General features: G+C 35.2%; 1 protein-coding gene across 2 annotated transcripts in view; it reads left to right on the plus strand.

Annotated features, from left to right (window-relative positions):
- Positions 1-23,115, plus strand: part of CDH2 (cadherin 2) — a 196,711-nt gene that overhangs the window by 25,973 nt on the left and 147,623 nt on the right. For both annotated transcript variants that reach the window (XM_039843957.1, XM_039843964.1), the window contains exon 2: positions 53-164. In XM_039843957.1, coding sequence (XP_039699891.1) covers positions 53-164 — 112 coding nt within the window. The remainder of the gene's footprint in view (positions 1-52; positions 165-23,115) is intronic.

Genomic DNA, 23,115 nt, shown 5'->3' on the forward strand with positions numbered 1-23,115 from the left:
CTCAGTTGAAGGAGGCAGCAATCATTGCACATGCTTCTTTCTTGTGTTGCAGGCATCTGTCAAGGCTTCTGGTGAAATCGCATTATGCAAGACTGGATTTCCTGAAGATGTTTACAGTGCAGTCTTATCGCAGGATGTGCATGAAGGACAGCCTCTTCTCAATGGTACTATCTCAAAAGATGTATTTGCACATACAGTATCTAAGCTCTTGAAATAAATTAGCCATTAAATTCTCTAAACCAGCTCTATTGTATAACAAGTATGAAATTTTCACAAGCACTCTAACGAGACTTTAGGGACCTTGTTTTAGGAGACTGTAGGGACCTTGTTTTAGGGTTACGGAAGAGTTCATGAATCTCACATGTGCAGTATTAGAAGGCTCCTGGTCTCTTGCAAACTTCAGATTTCTTCCATTTTTAATTTACAGTGGAAAAAATAATGTAACTAATTTTTATAATTTTTCTGCATGTGTTTTACTTATTTTCAGGACTATTTACCAAACATTTGATTTTAATGGTTTTAAAAATTATTTACAGTAAAAAATCCAGTTAGTATTATGAATTAAAGAAATTAATATTATCTTTGATAAAACATGCCAAACTTTAATATTTAGCTAAATTGTAATGAACAAATTTAGCAGATAAAGTCTTGAGGCGGGAGCATGAAATCCATATTTCTGTTATGACATTGTTTATAGAAATTACTAGATAGCTAATTTGGTTGTAGCATATGTGAATTTCAAATATAGACTCATCTCCTATTTGCATATGGATCAAATTCATTATAGTTATCATAAGAAAACTCTTGCCAGTAAGACTAGATAAGATCGGAAATAAAACTTGAGAGCCCCCTCCTTTACCTTTAGTTGAAATCAGGTAAAATGTTGGTCAGTAGTATTTTCATGGACTTATTTATCATTACACAAAATGTCGTTGAAATGTGAAAGCAAGAAGAATTGATTAGTAAGTTGTATTTAAATTCTAATTCTCCACAACTTGTGCAATATCTCCGAGGCTGTTTTAGAGAGCTGCTTTTAGAAAATCTGTGCAACCTCAACTAATTAATTTGCACAGGGCTCTACCACACAGCCTTAATTGAAGTGTCTCTGTGCAACTGATAAACCTTACTGGTGTAATACTTTAGAATACCATAGACAGAGGACTTTGAGGTGTAAATGGCCCCTTAGCTACTAAAGGTCTTTGGTGCAGGTTATCATTTTATTTTTGTTTCTATTCTAATTGTTATTTGCTCACACTTATATGATTTTTCTGAAATTGAGTTTTTAAAGACATCTTCCTGTCCCTGCCTCATTACATGGTATTTTAATGAGTAAATTTAAAATCAAGCCTATCTCAACACTGAATTGCTATCTCATCTAGTTGGTAATGGTTGATGGGGTAGGTTTAATTCAAATCAAAGTGTTGATTTTGTTTAACTTAATGTGAGACTTGGAGTCCTTTTGCATATGTGTCACTTTTTTAAAATATGTAAATTATTATGTGGCATCCTGGGACCTATATGACCTGTGAATATTATTTAAATGTTGAAAAAATTATATTGATACAATTATATAGAAGAATACAGACAGATAAAAAAGTGTCAGTGGAATTTGTTGTATTTTTGAGATTCATTTTTAAAAGGATAATTCCTTCTCCTAATCTCTTTTCCTACAAGCTTATAATTTCTTGGTTGGAAATAAACATATGGTCTGTCACTAGAAACCATTGATTTAAAATTTAAATATGTTGGCATGTTAAATAGTTTTGAAAATAAAGCCTGTTTTTTGATTATTAGGTAATACTGGCGACAGAAGAAATTGGGCATAGCTGCTTGCCAGTGTCTTTTAGTATAACCTAGACGCTTGGAATTTTGCTAGAGTTCTAAATGGGAAAGACTGAAAATACTTTTGACATTGTGGTCTCCAAAGTCACTGAGAGAAGTGTGTATGATAATCTCCGGTAGAATTTCTATGGTTTGGGTATGCCCAGTCGTTACTGTATTGATTTTTTTAGCCTTAAAAAAAAAAACATGGTACACCATTACTTTTTTTTCTTTTTCATTCATAAAATATGTTAAAGGACATCAGCATCTTAAAGCTTAAAACATAAAGTTCAAAATGTTGATTTGTAGAAAAAATCAAGTTTTTTGGGGGAGGAAGAAATCTTACTCAAGCTTTTGAGAAACATTGACATTCCTTTTTACGGACACGTTGTCACCAGTTATGTTTCTTTTGGAGAATTGTTACTTAGAGGAATTCTAGATTTTTATCTTTTATATCTTTTTGGGGTTTTTGTTGGCATGGTAATCCAAAGGCGCATCTGTACACTGAAACCAAATACCATGCCATAATCGTGTTCATGAATTCTGTGGGCTACAGTGAGTCCATTCACCTCATGTGTGTACTAAAGCTGAAAGGGCGATCACTTTTGCCAGGTTCTGTGACCAAAATTTTAGTGTTTAAGGAAAGAAGTAATTGTACATAAGAAATGTGTAGCAGTTTCTAAGGCATTTGCCTCATGGCAAGCTCTACCATGTTAAGATTGACTATGGAGTTGGGTTATGTTGAAGTTAAAACTGATAACTCTTGATACTTTCTTTAATTTCCTATTGATGACTATTGAGGAGAGAGAAGGATGGTGGTTTAACAATATGTATGGTATGGTTTCATAGGCTACATCCCTGGGACACTGGACTTTGTATAAAAGTTTAACATTTTGGTTTAGAAATGCCACGAATGCTGATTATTTTCCAGATAATTCAATAACATAATCTTTGTGAAGGTGCTTGAAAAACATTCAGTATTAGGTGGAGATATAAGATGATATTAGTCATGTTACAAAAACTGTGTAGAAAAAGCAGGAAATGTAAAACCTGAAGTATAGTTTAGAGAGAATTCCCTTCTCTCTCTTCTCCTTTTATTTTTTGCCATCATAATGACTTTTATAGAAAGAATGGATCTAGTGAACTAACTATATCCCTCCAGTTTCTCCTCTGGCTTTCATCAGGTTTTTTTGTTTTGTTTTGTTTTTGTTTTTATTTTTATTTTTTTTTCAGTAAAATCATAAAGAGGGCAAATGTATTTTGTGATTAACCTTTACATTTCATGCTATGTCATGTTGAATATTTCCTCTCTTTTGAAACTAGTTCAGTATTTAAAAAATGGCTATATAGGCCTGTGTTCCATTTTGTTAGCAAAACCAGATTTTGCTTAACTGTGCCTCTATTTTTATACTTTTCCAATTTTTCTCTCATACATATAGTGCTGCTATGGAGATTCTTTTTTAGAGAACTTTGATTTTTAAAGATATTTTCTTTGGGACTTTGTCGTAAAAAGTAGAATTTCTAGGCCAAAAGGAATGTAGAGTATGCAGGGCGTTTTTTTTTTTTTCCTTATTTGCATTTTTGTAGAACTCTTCTTTACAGGGCTTAAAAGACTGTTAGTTCTTTTCTACATCCTCATTACCATTAATTTTATAATGTTTTCCTTTTCTTGTTTCCCCTAAGGTGAAAAACATGCCTTTTTTATCCTGTGGTATTTTTCTGTGTTTGCCTTTATAAGTTAGGATCAATTTTAAGCATTTGTTGCCAACCCCCTCATTTTACAGATAAGTAAATTGGAGCTCACAGAGATTATAGGCTTTTCCCATGATTATACAGCTCTTTAGATTGTTAGTTACAGATCTGGAATTAGAACCCAGGTTTTCTGATTCCTAATTTAGTTCCAATGATGGTAAAATGATGATTATAAAAGTTCATTATGGTATACAGCACAGGGAAGAGTAGGGGGTAATGGGAACTAATCTAACTGTCCAAGTGTCTTGTGAAATGTTTATTTTGGAGCTGGTATTCCTCATTCCCCACTTAACTCCATGACTTGTATGTTACTAGACATATTTTGGAATTGGTGACTCTAAAGCAGTCACACCCCCCAATAATGAAAAAATGTCTTTCAATTATTGTCAACATTAGTATTTTGTGCATGTCTGTTTACAAGCAGAAAAATTTAAGGCTTTAGAAAAGAATATTTAGTCTTTAATGTTTAACTTACACTCCACTGAACTAGAAAAATCTCTTGTGGTAGCACATTACTTGAAAATAAAATAACTGCAATCATAAATTTTCATTCTGTCACCCAGCAGTGTATCTGACACGATGAAATAACCACCACACTGTGACATTGCAGAGGATCTAGGCTGTTTTTAGTGTGGATGTCAAGAGTGATTTTCCCGTATGTTTTGCATTGGTGGTCTGCACGCTTAGACATTTCACTAAGTAAACTCCTCCATTTCTGGTCCACATAAATAGCAACCTGCAATTACCAAGAATATTTTCAGTAATCCATTCATACTCCCCAACTCTGGGCAGTGCATGATGATTATTTTCAACTAGATGGAATTTGATTTAGATTAGTTTACTTACTGATTGAGGCTTGTCCACATTAACACATTCAGAGGAAGCTGTAGTAAGGTTCTTTAGATGACAGGACTGAGATGTTTTTTATTAGTTTAGTTGGACTATACAACTGCACTGCTTTTTAAAACAACATGAGTATTTTTCGTACATGTGTTATTGAAATGGGAAGCTATATATATCTTAGGCAGTTCTGCTGTGTTCAAGGCTTATATTAATTTGTTATGAAACCTTGGTTTTTGTTTTAATTTACTTTTTTATTTCAATATTTTTTTTCGATTATTGAATATATAAATGTTTTAAAATATTTGAAAGTTAAATATATACATATTTATTTTATACAGTCTGCCAACCACTTGCAATTTACTTTTTTCTAATTGTGGAAAAAGGCACTAAGTACTAAGGATGGTTCTCTTGGATATTGATCATCAGTTCTATGGTATTGCAAATGAAACGCAGCTATGTAGATTCTGAGGGATGGAGAACTTTTATTTAATACCTTGTTTGTTTGTTTGTTTTTTAAGGGCAATTAAGTATATAATAAGATCAACCTAAGAATTAATGAAAACCTTCATTTTCATTGTAATCATTTAGACTTTACTTAATACTTGGACTATCTTGGATGCCTTTTGATATATTTTAGGTCCAGCTTTCTTAATGTAATGCTACACACTAAGAAGAGCCAGTTTGGGTGGTCACTTTTTTTTTTTTAAAGTCCTATTGTAGTTATTCATGATTTGAGTAGCTGAAGTCTGCTCTCTTACAAAATAACAGCCAGATCTGTGTTAAAGAAAGTTAAGTCACACTTCACTTATGAAAATGTATTTGCAAGAAGGTAACCGAATGGTTTAAAATTCATCTTTTTAGTATCAGAGAGCCCCTTTCTCTCTCTAGTAAGCATCTAATGGGAAATAGAAAATAAATACAATAAATAAGATTTACTGTATGTTAGATGGTATAAATGCTATGGAGAAAAATTAAGCAGAGAAGGGAAATAAGGAGAATGTGTGTTCTGTAGTGTACACAGGAGAGCCACGGGAGTTGTCATTGTGTAGGAGACATTTGAGTAAGAACTGATGTTGGAGATGGTCCAAGAGCTATAGATAACTGGGAGAGGGAACATTTAAAATAAAGCAAATAGCAAGTGCAAGGACCCTGATTCAGGAGTGTGTCTTGAATGTTGAAGGAGCAGCAAGGAGCCTGGTATGACTGGAGCGGAGAGAGGAAGGGGCAGAGTTGTAGGGATGCGGTCACGTGAGGTTAGAGCAGTAACGGGCCAAGAGGGGACTAGGAGACCAGATAGGAGGCTAGTGATAATCTAAGTGAGAGAAAATAGTGGCTTAGACGAAGGTGGTAGTCGTAAAGGTAGGAAAAGGGGTTGGATTCTGAATATTAAAAAAAAAATTATTCAAGTGAAATTCATATAAAATTAACTATTTTAAAGTGGAATTTAGTACATTTTAATATTTTGCAGCCTCTGTCTAGTTTCAAATAATTTTCATCACATCAAAGTAAAACCCCTTATCCATTAAGCATTTTCACCTAAATCTTCCCTCCCTCCATTCCACAAACCTTTTATATCTGGCTTCTTTCACTTAGCGCATAATATTTTAGAGGTTATAGCATGTAGCAGTACTTCATTCCTTTGTATGGCTAAATAGTGTTTCATTATATCTATGTATATAATTATATGTATGTGTGTGTATATACATACATATATATATATGTTATATATATATATATAGTTGACAGTTTGTAAACTATTTGTTTACCCATTTATTAGTCGGTGGACATTTTTGGCTATTGTGAATAGTGCTGGAATGGACATGTGTATACAGGTGTTTCTTTCTGTTATCTGTTTTCAGTTCTTTGAGTTATACAGCTGGGAATGGAATTGAGTGGTCATATGGTAATTCTATGTTTAACTTTTTGAAGAACTTTCACACTGTTTTCCACGACACTTGAATCATTTTATATTTCAACTAGCAATATTCAAGGGTTCCAGTTGTTCTACATCATCCCCAAACTTGTTATTTTTCATTTGTTTTGATCGTAGACATCCTAGTGTGTTGACTTGTATTTTTCTAATGACTAATGATGCTTAGTATTTTGTAATGTGTATCATTTGTACATCTTGAGAGACATACTCAAGTTCTTTGCACATTTTAAAATTAGAGTGTTTATTTTTATTTTTGAGTCGTAAGAGTTTTTTATATATATTCTGGATATTAGACCCTTATCAGATATATGATTTGCAAATATTATCTCCCATTCTCTAGGTTGTTTTTTCATTTTCTTAATAATGTTCTTTTAGACAGAAACATTTTCGACTTTGATGAAATTTAATTTCTTATTTTCTCTTCTTGCTGTTGCTTTTGGCATCATGTCTAAGAATCCATTGCAGAATCTAAGGCCATAAAAATTTACCCCTATGTTTTCTTCTAAGATTTTTAAGGTTTTAGCTCTTAATATTTAGATCACCGACCCATTTTTAAGTTAATCTTTGCATATGGTGCGAGATAGGTGTTCAGCTTTATTCTCTGACAATGTTTTGAAAATAGAGTTGACAGGATTTGATGGATTAGATGGGTGGTGTGAAAAGAGGAGTCAAGGATGACTCCTACATTTTGTCTGAACACTGGGAAGGATGTTAGTCACTGGTGGGGAAGATCAGGAACTTGGTTTGAATCTGTCAAGATGAATATCAGAGTTGTCAAGGAGACATTTAAATATGGGCTTAGGGTTCACTAGAGTGGGCTGGGCTGCAGAGAGGGGAGTACTAAGTGTATAAACAGTAAGTTAAGCCATGACCCAGGGTGAAATCTCTAAGGATCTGAGTGTGAGTAGGAGAAAACTGAAGAAAGAAAAGAAATGGTTTCATTTTGAGCCTTTCAGCACTCTACTGTTAGAAATCAGGATTAGGGGCAGAATGGAAATCGAGAATCATCGGGGAGGTAGGAGAAAAAGGCAAGTGAGGGAGTGTTTCAAAGGAAGGGAGTGATCATCTATGCCAGATGCTACTGAAAGGTCAGCTCAGATGAGGACTGAGAATTCATCACTAATTTTGCAATATGGAGGTAACTGGTGTCTTTAATTTGGGTGCATTCGACAGTCTGGTGGAGGAGGGAAGCTGGATACAAATTGAGTTTTTCTTTAAAAGGAAGGAGAAGTGGGGTCAATTAGGGGATTTTTCAAAAATGGGAGTAACATGTTTGCATGATGATGACAAAGAATCCAATAGGGAGGGAATAAGTGATGGCGCAGAAGAGAGGAGATAATTGCTAGGACAAGAGCATGGAGTAGACTAGAAAAATGAGATTAAGTGGGACTCAGAAATCTATTTTATAATAAGCTCCGCAGATATTTTCATGTACCTGCATTTGGGAACCACTCTAACACATTTTGTTGAGTCACTCGTGGAATGGTTTAAAATCCTTTATTTCAGCTTGATGATTTTGTGTCAGCAGACGGTTTGCTCGACAGAAATGGCAGATAGGATAAAAATGAAACCCTTGTGGTATTCGATGATATAAACAGTGTTTTCATTGCTATAGCATCCCTGACAGATGGTTATCCAGTTTCTGCAAGAATACCACTGCCACTCTCTCCCCCCAAATGAGGAGATCACTCCCTTACAAAGTCTGCTCCATCTTTGGAGAGCGCTAACTGTTAAAAAGTGGTTTCTTAAAAAGTTTAACTGAAGCATATGTTCCTAAAATTTTTACCCACTGGTGCCTGTTTCATCTTGGCACCACACAGAGCAAGTGTATTCTTTTATGTTTTGAGGTCATTTATTTTATCATCTTTCATTCAACAAGCGTTTTTGAGCATTTGTTATGTACCAGGGCTTTTCAAGGAATGGAGCAATGGTGGTCAACAAAACAGGCAAAACCCCTGTAGTAGGAACTTAGTTTTAGAGATCTTCAAATACCTGAACATAATCACGTAGACTCCTTAAAGCTTTTCTGCTGCAGGCTAAATATCAAACATTTTCTTTAGCAGCATTTGAGCATTCTGGTCTACTCTTTCCTTTCAAATAGAAGAAACTGAGGTTCCCTCCACAAACAAGCCCTTGCTGTCTGTGCCTGTGCATGCCGTTCAGGCTGTCTTCTTGCCTCTGATGTGGATGCAGCACTTCTAGTGCAGCCCAAAGGGGATGGACATGGTGTACTGTGGCATCATTCTGTTGACCCCTGTTTAAGATTGTGGTTAACTAAAACTCTTGGGTGTTTTTCACATGAACTGCTAACCATATTGTACTTGTAAAATTGATTTTTGAACTCAAATGTTAGACCTGTAAGTTGAATTGTTTCAAAAGGGCTCTTGGTTCGATACCATCTGGAGACCCCACTGGCAATCCAAACACATAATAGCCCCAAGAATCAATGCCAGTACTTATTTTAAATCCTCATTCGAACAAAGGTACATATATATGGTAACATCTATAAGTTTAAGATGATATAAGCTGTCAAATTGATGGATTAAACCATTGCAGGTATATGAATGTATAAATAATGGGATTTGGATCAGCTCAGTTACTGCCATTTCAGATTCCTGCTGAAAAATGAATTTCATTTTTTAACAAAAACTTAAAAAATTATCTGTTTTCAAGAAGGCACATATCTTATCAAAGCACATCCATTGCTGTTACAAAGTCTTCATTTCATCTTGAGAACTTTAATGTCAATAGATAGTTGTCCCCTAAACTGACCGAACATAGAACAAAGATGAATCCTTTATGGTATTTGGAGATCTGAGATCCGTTTTTGTTTTTTTTGTTGTTGTTGTTGTTGTTTTCTGGCTCCTGTGTCTCTGCAGGAGTCTAAAGTTAGCTTCTTTAATTGTTCCTTGTTGAATTCTTTATAGATCACTCTGGTTGGAGTTTGCTCACTTGTAAGGGAAAAGTTGCTGACACTTTCATCTATTTTTTCTTTTTCGGTGTGGACTAAGTTCTTCCTATAGATGCTTTACTTTGCAGTTATTTGGGGAAAAAAAATCTTTTAGGCTTTTTTCCAAATGAAATTATCTTTGATACTAATATTCATACTCTGTGTTGTATTAAGAATGAAATTGACAATGCCAACCATTTTTGAATGGTGTCTTTACACCAGGATGTGCCTCCTCTGTGCCTCACTCCAGGAGCTAGTCATTCTTTGTCACAATGCATCATTTCTCCTCTGGTTAAGATTTCCAGTATGAGAAAGTATCCCTTTAACATATGCATTCATTGGATTTTAATTGCACTGCTTTTTAAGTTGGCTGTTAAATATGCTGCACTACTTATATGCTTTTATGCTTTCCAGTTTAACTCCTGTTCCTAGTGTCTAGACTAAAAAAATTAGGAAATAATTCTTCCAAAGTTCTCTTGTTTTAACTTTCTTTTTTTAAAAAAAAATCAGTATCAATGGTTTTCAGATTTTAGAGTGCTTGAGAGTTACTCTGGGGTAAGCTTCTTAAAATGCAGATTTCCTGGAACTTGCCTCAGATTTTAAGGTCTGAATACTAAGAATATGCATTTTTACAGGTGAACTCCAGGAGATTCTAACAAAGGTGTTCTTCCACCAATCTTACATAGTTGGCCTTAGCGTGTATTTCCATGACAGAAACACAATTCGGGTCAGTTGTGTCCTTTCTTTAGGTCAAACTCTGTTAGTACAGATGGATTTTTGAAAGTGTTATACTTTGGAGGTTGTATATTACTTCTTCTCTCTTGCCTATTTATATGGAAACCTACCTTCTGTCTTTGTTTGGACAGATATTATAGCATCTAGCATAGATATTGATGAATATTTTGTTAACGATTGATTAGAATATATATGTATACACTGTTATTACATGTATTGCATATTTATTTTAAACATATGAGTATTTATTTCACCAGACACCCAATTAAGGAGATTAGGGAATTCTAATATAAGTGCTGATAAATTGAGAGTAAGATTCTTCGCTTACCTGGTAGAAAAAAAATATATATGACAAAGAAAACGGCCTATTAATTCCTAGGGCTGAAATTCAGCTCCTTCTTCCTGGCCCCTTCATTTACTTGCTGATGGTGTGGTCTAACCAAGGACATTTCTGTCAGAGGAGAAGCACCTAATATACTGCATTTGATTTTCCTCTGACATCAGCTGGCCTTCCTGATGTTCTCCTTTCATATTGGCACTTGACTTTATTCAGCAGTTTGTTGAATTGCATTTCTGAGCCCTACAAATAAGGGCCAGTTCATTATTACTTTGTCTTTCCTTTAGGAATTTCACTTGAAGTATTCTCATATTAACAGGTATTATGAATTTAAGTACTGATATGGAAATTCTCAGAGCCTGGAGAGTATTTGTGTTCTGTACCTTCATTCAGCAAATACTTGTTTTCTGTTGTGTGTAAGGAAGACACTATGCATTGCCTGGAAAATAGCAGTGCCTGCCTAACACTTGCTAGTTGTGGTAGTAGGGAAAGTAGTCATAATTTGTTGTAATCCCTTAAATTATAAATATTTCTTTGTAGAATTTCTCTGTGGTTTTAAAGGCAGAAAATAATGGGCCACCTTAGTGAACTATCTGATCAGAGAAAAATCTCAACAGAGCTGAATATTTGTTCTCCTAATTTATTCGTGAAATTAAATCCTGCATATTTTCACATTATGCATATATGTAATTATTCCTTTAGTTCAGTCCCTTAGATATGCTGTGGCATCTTTTGCTGACTTGTCATCCATTCTGTCAATGCAGAAGACATATATTAAAATATCTTGTTGCATTTATATTGTAGGAAAATGGTCTCTTATGAGGTAATCTCACGTGAACTGCTCAAGTTGATAAAGCCCCAGTATGGTATTGTCACTCTGCTAATGATTAGCAAATTAGTAGGTAGCATGAATTCTCAATCCATATTAGTGCCCCATTCTCAGAGGTTTAGTAGTTATTTAAATAAACTAGGCAATTAAGAACAGATTTACCCTTCGTTTTGCTGATTATTAATATATGATGGCTGGTGCTCACAATATGGTCATTTAAGCAGTGCTATGTGGAAATGTGCAAGAAATGCCTTCTAGTTGGCATTCAGAACCATTCTTTATAAATGTATTATATTTGCTTAGTGTTGTACTTCTTGAGCAGTTTCATAAATTTTATTTTAGCTGCCCCAAACTCTATGAGTCAGGTGCGGGTGGGGGATTTCTATTTTCACATAATGAAACTGAATTCACAGAGCTGGAGTGATTCATGTAGAATCACAAGAATCAATAAGTGGCCCACCGCGGTCTGGATATTGTCTTCCTATTTCCGTCCATTTTTTGGAGCCCTTTCCCTCTAGCCCATTAGGTCAGTGCCGCTCATAAAGGCCACTTCTGCTGGAGCATTTCGTGCACCTTCTACTTTCTCAGGCCCCAGGTGCCAAGACTCACTCACTTCTCTGGGGTTTTAAAATCCATGCTGCCAGTCAAGGTGCACATTTATTTTCTTTTCTTTTTTTCTTTAAAAATAATCATAAACTTTGCTCTGCTTTGAGATTTTAGTGAGTGTACCAAGAGTTCTCAGTTCTTTGGTCCTGTTGTTTCATCTTTTTGAACTATGATAGGTTCTCAAAAACTCTTCGCTGTTATTTTCTTTGTTGTTGTCTTGAGGGAGCAGGTAGTTTGTATCATCACTATCTACTCAGCTTACTTTAAGCTGGGTGTTTTCTACTTAAGAAAAAGAAATTCATTCCTATGGAAAGTAATAGAAGATGAATGTAGCCCCGTGAAGCGGCATATTACTTTTGCTAGATATAGGGACCAGTAGTTAATTTGGTACAGATATAGAGATGGATCTTCTTGTTTGCCCCAGAATACTAGTTGTTAAGGGAAAATCTAGCAAATTAGAGCATTAGAGAGTGACAAGAGACCATATACAAATGAGATTTCATGGATCGATAATGATAATAGATTTTTTTATTTATCATCTTGTATGTGCCAGGTTCTTAATAGAAATTATCTTTAGTCTTTAAAATGACCCAGCAAAAGTGGTAATCCTGTTTTAAAGGTAAGGAAATTCAGATATATATATATAAACAGTTTTAAAGTGGTTTATTCCAGGCACACCATTAGCAAGTGGTGGCGCCAGGAGTTGAACCCAGGTCTGTGACTCCCACTCCTGTGCTCTTCCTGATGTGCTATGCAGTCTCCATTGAGTTTGCCTGAAAATTCAGATAAGTGAGGGACTAGATCCAGCAGGGATGAGTTATCGGAGAAAACACTTTGGAGAATGGCAGTTTGGATAGATAAAAAGGAGAAATAGAGAAGGAGTATGTAGTATGTACGTGAGATCAGATTGTCAATAGGAAAAAGATTGTTATTGGAGAATACTCCCCCAAAATGTAGACTGGTGACACCAAGTCTTGTTCCTTGAGTGCCGGTGTAAGGGGCTGAATTGGCCGAAGGGGCGGGAGTTATTCAAAGCTGGGAAAGAAAATTGGGCAAGTATGGATTCTGGAGAGGGTAATAAAGCTAATATTAAAGGCTGTAAACAGTAGATGAATAATGTTTTGTGTAAATCAGTTTATGGTGGCCTCCCCTGAGATCCCTCCCTCAATTATTGTTTCAGTATCTACTCCTGGCCGCCCTGTGCAGCCCATGGCTTTAGCTTAGTCCACCTCTGGTCCCAGGAAAGAAGCATCATGAACCCTTTGGATCTGTAAGGTCAAGTGTGGGAAAATAGTGCTTCCTCTCAGCCTGTCTGTGTTTTGTCTCTCAACTCCATCCTCCACCCCCAGCCTTCTGCCCCTTTCTTCCATGGTTCTCTCCTTACCATAATAGGAATAAAGAAGCAAATACTCTCAAGAGTTCTGGCCAGTCATCGACTTCTCGGCAGAGTAGAGAGAAACCTAGCCTTTGATGCAATTATTAAACTGCTGAATTAATATAATCCTGAGCTTTTTCTATCCCTGGACTTCTGTTAGTTAATAAACTCCATCGATTGTGTAAGACAGTACAAGATGAGTTTTCTGTTATGTGAGATGAGTTGCATCCTAACTTACAGTGGGTCTTACTGAAGGTCTTAGTGAGGATGAAAACACAGCCTTCATAACTTCGGAGGAGTAAGATGCTGCTTTGTGTGATTATGGCCAGAAAGGGGAAATATCAAGGTAGAAAGATGAAAGGTGTTGCTTTGATCAGGAGTCTGCTTTTCTGCTATGGTTCCAAGATGGTGGTCTGCCCCATGAGGTAGAGACTGTGTCACTTGTTCACCCAATACCCCTGAAGCCTAGCAAAATGCCTGGCAGACATGGGCTTTAATTACTAGTTCGTAGATCAAGTGAATGAATTAGTATGAACAAAAGTTTGGAGAATTACCTAGAAATGAGGTTGAGAGTATCATGTATTTCCAGGAATAGTATAGAAAATTTTTAAAAAATGAAGTAGTAGTTGAGGAATGTGAGAATGGGATGCTAGCTTATGAAATTAGTGGAAAATATTTGGGTAAAAAGAAAATTTTTAACTAAGCAGTAGGGTCATACTGTTTCAGGCCATACACACACAAACACATTTGGGAACAATTTCTTCTCTTTTTTTTTTCTGTTTAAATGGATCAATATTTTTTTCTAAATGTCTTCCAAAATATTTTGATTTTCTTATAAGACTATACTGTAGGGGAGAGAGAAGAGGAGGAAAATTTAAAGTCCTTTTCTAGGTCAGGTCTGAATAGAAAATCACCGTGGCAGTGATTGATGTGCTACGTGAAGATTCTATTAAAGTGTTCCTGTAACTTGCCTAAATGTGAAGTATGATGTCATTAAAAACCCACAGTGTGCTTGCAGAGGGACTTTGATCAGCTTTACTCCTGTGGTCTCTTTTCTTGCAAAGTAGGGATGCAAAAGTCATTCAGAATGTTAGATTTTAAAAGATGGACAGAAAATTCACTACCTGAGAAATTTTTTCTCTTTAGTGCTGTCTTATTGCACTTGGGCTGCTATAATAGAATGCCATAGACTGGATCTCTCATGAACAACAATTTTATTTCTCACTGTTCCAGAGTCTGGGAAGTCCAAGATCAAGCCTCTGGCAGATTCAGTGAGCGTCTGCTTCCTGGTTTGTAGACAGTGGTCATCTCGTCCTGTCCTCATGTGGTGGAAGGGGCAAAGGAACTCATTGGGCTTTTTTTTTTTTAAACTTTTTTTTTATAATAAGGACACTAATCTCATCATGGGAGTTCCACCCTCATGACCATATCAGCTCCTACAGGCCTTACGTACAATATCATTATCAGAGAATAGATTTCAACATATGAATTTTGGTCTATAGCAAGCTCCTAGCAGAAAACACATTTTAGTATTTTTGAATAAAATTATGAAATATTTTATTCTCGATTTGTGAGTAGGGCAAAAGAATCTTAAAAGGAAACGAATAGCTTCAAAGATTGTAGAACTTGGAATATCTTATTTGAGCTTTTTTGTGTAGGTCATTTTATCAACAAATTATTTGGTATTTATTGATCTAAAATGACATTTGTTTTTCAGGTTTTTTAAACTATTTTTTGGTTATATATTTGGTTAGGTGAAATGATATAAAAAAGCTGTTTTTAAAAATAAAGATTGCATTGAACAGATGAGTATGTGTGTGCTATATACGTGTCTGATTCTAAATTTTTAATTAAGTCTTGAAGGGAGCTCATCAAAATTTGAGATTATGAATGTCTTAGACCCTCATGGAAATTTAATTCTTTCACTATCCTAAACCGCTTTAAAAGAGGGATTATTGCTCTCACAGTCGAGCTCTACTTTAAAAAGTCTTGGTAGTGTTACAGCTGTCTGTGCTCCCAAGGAAGTAACACAATTTTAGATTTCAGTCTCTGGGGACGGAGCCCAAATCTTTTCCTCCAGGACTCTCTGGAAGAGGCCTCCTCAGCTGCTCTGCTCACGTCCTGATGCTCTTCTTTTTCTCGCGACTTGGGTCAATTAATTCTGCTTTATAGAGGCCAAGTAGGCTTAGCGTAATTACTTCACAGGTGTCCTGTTTGGGATGGGTGTATACCCATGTCTTTGAGGGCAGTAGTTCTGAAATTGTAACAACTGGGAAACATTGTCAGAAATACATTTTGCATCATGATCTTGCCAAGGACGTAACAGAGCAGAGATATTATGTTTATTGCCACATTATTCCAAAAATTCTGCTTTTTGACCTAATTGCACTTTTTTTTTATACAGTTCAAGATGTCCTACAAATGCGTAGTAAGATATATAAATGATTATAACATATAGAGTCATCATTCACTTTTTGTGTTAATAATTTGTATTTTTCAAGTTGTGGGCAGGACTAGAGTCTAATTGATATTCATCTGTTTTGCAAATCATAAGCTGGACTTTCATTAAGAAAAATAAGGTATTGATATTTTTATCTTTGGTTTATGCTTACCAAAGATATCAAGGCTGATTTCTATGAAATATTTTTTCATAAATACCATAATTTTTTTTAGTTGTAGATAAATTTTTATATGCAAGTGGTTGTGTTTTATTTGTAAGTTTAAACTTTTTATAGCTGTGATTTAAGCATATTAAACTGTTGGAAATAAACCTTTTTTCCAGAAAAAATAACAGCATTAAGTATATGTCAACTTTGGACTCAATGATGTTTTGAGAGGCAAATTATAATTTTCAGTGGAGTAGCTATGTACCACATCACACACTGGCAATCTAAGGTCCGTTTGCCTATACGAGGAGAAAAAAGCACATAATGTACGATGTCTAATTGTTTTGAGTGAATTATGATACATTTGAAGCACCTATATAAAAGTTTCGAGATAATGGGTGTGACCTGTCTGTTGTTGGCTTCAGAAATTAGTTTACACATTTACTTTCAGATATAATCAAAACAGCAATTTACATAGACTTTGGTTTGTGCCACTGGTGTATCTGCCAGAGCCCAGTAAACAATGAGTACTGAACATGTGGCAAAACTCATTCTATTATATTTTTGTGTCCTTCTGTGGGAGGATAGCTTCATTAGTAATGGGGTTAATGTTATACCCAGCATTTACTTAGCTCCTTAATTTATGAATGCCACTGAAACATATTAAAGGAAAAATTTAGATATTATAGTTTAACAGTCAGCTTTCTTTGTAGAGTAGCCAAATACATGAGAAATAAATATACATACATCTGATATTTTAGGTACACACTTATTATTTATTATATTGTATACAGAGAGCTCTCGATGCTTACATAATTTATGAAATTACATAAATGATAAAATTATTAGACTTAGTTACAACTTAAAAAGGTTTTCTGAACCTAATTACATATCCTGGTGTGACCTATTAATTCATTTTAATTTTATATTTGATTACAGAAGAAAACAAAGAATTTAATGATAAAAATTTTAAAACATATCGAAAGTGTGATAATGAGTTGCCATCAACTCCATTTAGTTGTTAGTAGTATTCTGACCATATTTTTTTACTAGATCCTTTAGTCATGTGTCCTGGGAATGTTGGAGATGTCTCAGGATAGCAGCCAAATAGTCATGGATCATTTATCTTTTCATTCGTTATCTAAAATCTTTGTCACTGAGCATTCTTTTAGGATTGTAAGCTGTAGGTAATCATTTAGTTTTGTAAAATATTTGACCACCATCATCCTTGGCCACCATCACTTATGTAGTCTGATGCCTGAGCATAGGAAGCTTTGCAATGTATTAAGCTTATAATTAGCTGAGCTTATATGTATATAAAAATGAAAGAGGAAATATCACACATTTTTGTTCTTTTATGAAAGAATTTCCTAATTGTATTTGTACTGAAATAGCTTCAAAGAACTTGTATAGATTAGGGCAACTCTCCCTCCAAACATAATAAACCCCGCTTTTTTCTGAACCTAATTGTTTATATATTTAATCAGTTTGGCATGGCTTAAATTGCTGTATTGTAATTAGCCTTGTTGCTCTGTGAACAATTATTTCCCTTATTAAAAAGTGGAATGATCATTATTTTAATCATCTGAAATACAATCTTAACTGTATTTTGAGTAGGTAAATTGGTGTGACCATTGCTCACTGTGAAGAAGGTATTTTCCCTGTGCCTCAGGGCCTTGAACCGATGGCTGCTTCCCAAATTTCTGATAGAACTAGAATAACCTGTCACTATAGCTACCAGAATTTAAATTTACTGTTATTAAGGGGAAGCTTATAAATTCCCAAGCCACTCAGAAGTTGAATCCATCAACTAAATCCATAACTGCTCCCACAGGAGCTGGGGGAAAAGCCCTGTAGATTTTAGTATTATTTCTCCCACATCAGGTTGGTGGATTGGATAACTTGACAGTCATTTTTTTTCTTTATAAAAGAAGATGATTTAATAAGTAACACAATACTTATCTTTTTTTTTCCTTTATAATACAATTCCTCTTCAAGATGTCTTCTGTATTGCTGCTGAAATTCTTTACACAAGGCATATATTATATTGTGTCTCTCCTGCCTAAGAACTCACCTTGGGCCTGCGTGGGCCTGTGAATGCCTTAAGTAGAAAGTACAGCTGCCTCAGCCTAGCCTGCAAGGTCTCGGATCTGGCCCTGGAGCATGCCTCCACAGTTTCTTTGCCCCGTGACCCTTGTGGACATTCTGGGCATTAGTCATATATAGAACTATTATTGATGGGTCCTGGCTGCACCATTTGATTACACTACCACGTCTTTGCCTTTACTGATAATGTCTCTCCAGAACCTATTGTCCCCCTCTGTCTACCTCTAGGAAGTCGCTTTCCCATACTCTGGTAGCAGTTCTGCCAGGATGGCCTGTGTCTTATTTACATCTCTATCTCTTGTGCCAAGCACAACACACTGAATAATGTTTGAAATTGATGGGTATCACTCACTCATTTTCTTTATTTAAGAGATTAAAAAATTAAAGAGGTTTATCCAATATTAAGATTTTTTTTTGAAGGTAATTATTTGTAGATGAGAGATTAGAAGTCCTTGACTGTATTTTATATTTATGTGAGTGTATGAAATGTGCTTGAGTTCCAGATACTAGTTTAGGAGTTGCAGACATGTTATCATAATTATTTTAACAACCGGTTGTGGATTATAGACTCTACTGTATTTTAAAGAAATCATTCATTTTGATTTTTTAAAGGTTTTATTATATAGTCACATTACCTCCTCCAGGTGTTCTATTTAAATGTTATTTCATGCATCTGTTTGAGGACTATATAATTAAGCAGTAATGGATATCTAAGTTTATTTTTCTTGATAATGGCAATTTTCAAAAAATATATTTGTACAGTTTTTATAACATATGGATATTCTCTTAGAATAACAATATATGACCTTTTAATGATCTTGTTTTTATTAGATGTTTCCCTGTGTTTCTTTAAATGTGAACCATTTTCCTGTCAGCTTGAGCAGTTCAAAATGTTAGACAATGCATTTGACCATAGATTCTTTCTCTTTACCTGTAAACATATGATACTTCAGATAAGTTTTCATGTTTTCCAAATTCCATAATATTTTCATTTCACAATTAAGGAAAATGATGATACCATCTTTCTTATTTTCTACACCCCCAAATATTTCTTAAATGTAAATGTATGTATTTTGTAATTTGGGGCGGTGAGCTGTACGTCATAACCCATACCTGAGATTTAGCCCCTTCAGTTTCCTTCAAATACTGAACATGATACTGGTCCCTATCTTACATGGCTGTTAGGATGAGTAAATGAGTTAGTATCTATAAAGTACGTAAAAAAAATGCCCAGCACACAGTAAATGCTAAGTAAATGTTCATTATGATGATTTAGTACTTTTTTCTTTGCAACTCTGTTTTCAACATGAAGTATGTTCAGAAATCAAGTTAACTTACATTTAATATTTACATTTAATAAATTTATATGTTAGGGGAGAGATACCTATTCTTATAAAACAAGTTCTGGGTTTAGTGCCTCATTCCTCCTCTTTCCCATTGTATTGTCACTTGATCTTGGCTCCCTTTTTAAAAAGAAAAATAATTAAATAATATTTTCTTTGAATCTTACTCCTTTCCACCTCCTGTCTTCCTTGGAATCACTCCTGGCAGATACTAGTTTTGCATTCAATGTATTGAGTGGCAGCAGCTCCTTTATTCATTCTAGGTACTTTGTAAATATTGGTTAAATGAATCAATGGTGGTACAGTAATGTACTGGGTTTCTGGACTCTTGACCTTCAGGGGAAGGAACTTAAAGAGTTTTTTCATACTTCATATACTGAAACATAAATATTAAAGGAGAAGTCTCTCTCCTCTCCCTCCTCAGCTAAAAACTCCTATGGTATTTTTCTGATAAAGTGGACATAAAGATATTAGATTTTAAATCTCAGGCAATTTAAAAAAAATAACTCAGATTTGTATCTGATACTGCTTTCAAATAATATATCTTAAAATTTCAGAACCGACCCAGTGACTAGGCAGTGTGTGCCTTGTAATACCAAAACTAAAAGGCATGACAGCTTGCCTGACATACTGCACTGCACAGCCCTTTAGTGGCTAAACCAGGATTTTGATTGGATTCAAGTTTGAATTCAGTCCCTGGGCTTGATTTCAGCCCACCCCCACCCCACAAACTACAACCAATTACTTTATTTCTTAAAGTGAGTCATACTTTAGTTATTATTAGTCAATAAGGTTGAAAAGACAAATACTGGAGAGACTAATGCAGTGATTTAGTGCTAAATCTTTATCTTCCTCTCTTTTAGATACTGAAATATTGGAGTAGTAATGGTAGAGTAGTAGATCAGAATACTTAACCCTTTGAATTTAGAAGAAAAGGTGGAAAGGCTTTTCTGAAACATGCCCTTGGCTGGTGTTTAGATTTTCCTTTTATTTGTTTTAAAATTGAGAACTCTTTGCAAGTGTAAATATGGACATAAACAAAATTTGGAAACACATACTTGGCCTGTGTTCTGCAAACCAGGATAAAGGAATATGGTGTCTCTTTTTCTGAGATTAAAACCTGCCGTAAATTTTGGCAGCAATATTTTATTGTAATAAAATCAGTTTGCAGCATATTTAGGCTTATTTTGAATGAAAATTGAGTTTGACTAAAGAAAATCGTGTCCTTCCAAATGAAAATGAGCAGATGTACAACATGAACCTGAAAATTAGGTTTGGATTTACCCCTCCCCACATGCACCACTTCACAGTGAAGTGCGGAGGGAGGCGTCGGATGGAAAGACTGCTGCATATTCAGGGTTTAAGAAAATCACTACAGACATATTTTGGTGGCTTCAAGGGAACAACTATTAAGAGAGGAAATTGCTTTCCTGCTTAGACATATGCAAAGAAAATATTCTTTTTAGATCATTGTACCTTTAACTTATTACATCATTTTTAAAGCTAAGAAATCTTTGAGTTTAACACAAGTTTTTCTCCCTGCCCATTTCTCTAACTGAATGCTGTCTATTATTTTAATCATGTTAATCTACTACTTAGTGTAAAATGCTGCTCTGTGGCTGCCAGAGAACAAAGTGCTTTCTGTTCTTGCTTCTTCAGTGAACTGGCCTTCGCATCATGCACAGTCCTGCAAACAGTTAGGGGTTTAATCTGAGCTAATCAATACATTCAGAACCCTTTGTTTAGCAAGATCAATACAGTGTAATGAAGTCTGTGTTCCAGTTCCCTTCCAAGCATCACTGCTAGGCTAGGAAAGTCTGTTTTTCTGTTCTAAAGCACAATCAAAATTATGTTTGAGGCTTTTTCTTATTACTCAGGATGCTTTTGAGCCCTCTCCAGACAAGCTCCACGAAGTTCACTCCCCGGTACATTCCAAAGGCATGTTCTCTATATAATGAAGGAGTGAAGAAAAATCGTGTGATTCCAGAAAGAAAAATTAAGTGTCAGCAAAATACTGCTTCAGTTAATATCTGTGACTTAATCACACAAGATGATTGCTGCTAAATGGTTTTGAATAAAATCCTTCGTTTTATGAAAGTATGCCCACAGGTTAGCAGCACGCTTGTGAAAAGTATATGGATTATTATAGCATCGGCGAGGTGATCTGTCAATTGTAATTTTTATACAGATTCATTTATATGCAGAAAGAAGAAAACAAATTGGAATCTATTGTATTTCTGCGTCTTTATCCTTTATTCAGGATTTGCTCTCAGTGAGACTTTAAATAGTTTTTGTCTTAACTTTAAAAATATTTATATATTTGGAGTAGTGTTTTAGAGTATTTGAGATATCAGTTTTCTAACACTTGCATCAAGATAGGCAGACCTGAGGCCCGAAAATTGATCCCTAACGTAAAGTGCTAAAACAATTTGTCCCCTTGTTGGCCACTATATTTTAATATATTTTTACCGTCTTTCATTGTGACCTAACAATGTCTTAAGATTGTTTTTTGCTGGACAAGCCTAACTCAATAAAGGTTGTCCTATTTATTAGAAATTACTTGCTTTTAATATAAGACATTTAAATGATTAATGTGAGGCCCATTTGAGAATTTCTGTTTTCTAGTTTCTATTTTACTAAGTGCCATAAGACAGTGTTTACATTCTTAGGCAAGACTGAAGTACATGATTTCCAGTGTGTTAAGACATTTGATGTTTAAGAAAGTTTGGAGAAATCACCTTATAAGGTGTTGATTTAAAACAGTTTATTTCTCAGTGTTTTATAATTAGAAATCTTAATACTAACAATTTTTAGATAACCATATGTTATAAGATCGATGACCAGATTTCTAAACTCGGAAGGAGTTCTGCAGCTAACCTAGGTCCCCCTCCTTCCATGGAGCCTTTTAATTAAAAACATAGAACACAGCTTAGTTAATTTATATTGACTATGCTAATAGAGTGATATGAGATTGTTATAATAATAAGAGCCAGTGTAAAGATAAGTAGGAAAGAAAAAACCTACTTGGAGAAAAGATAGCACCTTTGAGTACCTGGTGTGTACAAATACTGTAGTTCAAATATGAATAGAAATAGTTTTGTTTCCTTTCAGCTTTTCTTCAAATCCTGGAGCTGAGCACAAATACAGATAGTGGAAGTAGTGGGGGATCCTTGAAGGAGTGATCACTTCTGTCTGCACTGGAGGTTGGAAAAGCCTTCCTGGAGACATGGCATTTGAGCTTGGCCTTAAAACTTAGGCATGAAGTAGATGAAACCAGCTGAGATTTTCTGCTTGGCATTTGTTGGATATGGGATCCCAGGAAGAGAAGGGAGCCTAGGCCTTTCCGGATATAAGTATAAGTCACTAGAAGGTTGCTGGTGCTGTTAACTAAAGTAACGAAGTACCAACACCAGATTTTCAGAGTGAGAGGGAAGACCGTCTTCCTTTTCTAGCACCTTTAGTTCTAGCTCTGCTCAGTGAAGTGTGTGCAGTTCCAGCACACCCTCAGCTGCACACCTTTGCACATACCATGCACCTTCTCATCTCCCTTTCTTCCTGTCTTGCTAACTTCTCTGCATGGGATTTTTTATAGAACCCAGGTCGCGTTCACAGCTTTGTGCTCGACCACTGGAATAAGGTGTTTGCATGCCCTCAGTTAAACCTTTTAAGACTTATCCCACTAATGAGTGTGGTTATATTTTCTGGCACTACAGTGACCTTGTTTTTCTTGGTAACCCTAATCCTGGCACACAGTTAATACTCAGTAGATTTCTGTTGGATTAATGAAAGAGGATAAAGAATGCCGATTGTTACAAAGATAACTTAGGGGAAGCCACCTAATCTTGGGCCTAGAACTCTAATGCAGTAAAGTTGATACTT

The sequence above is a fragment of the Pteropus medius genome, unplaced genomic scaffold, assembly GCF_902729225.1.
Source record: "Pteropus medius unplaced genomic scaffold, Ma_sr-lr_union100, whole genome shotgun sequence".
In the NCBI taxonomy this organism is placed as follows: Eukaryota; Metazoa; Chordata; class Mammalia; order Chiroptera; family Pteropodidae; genus Pteropus; species Pteropus medius.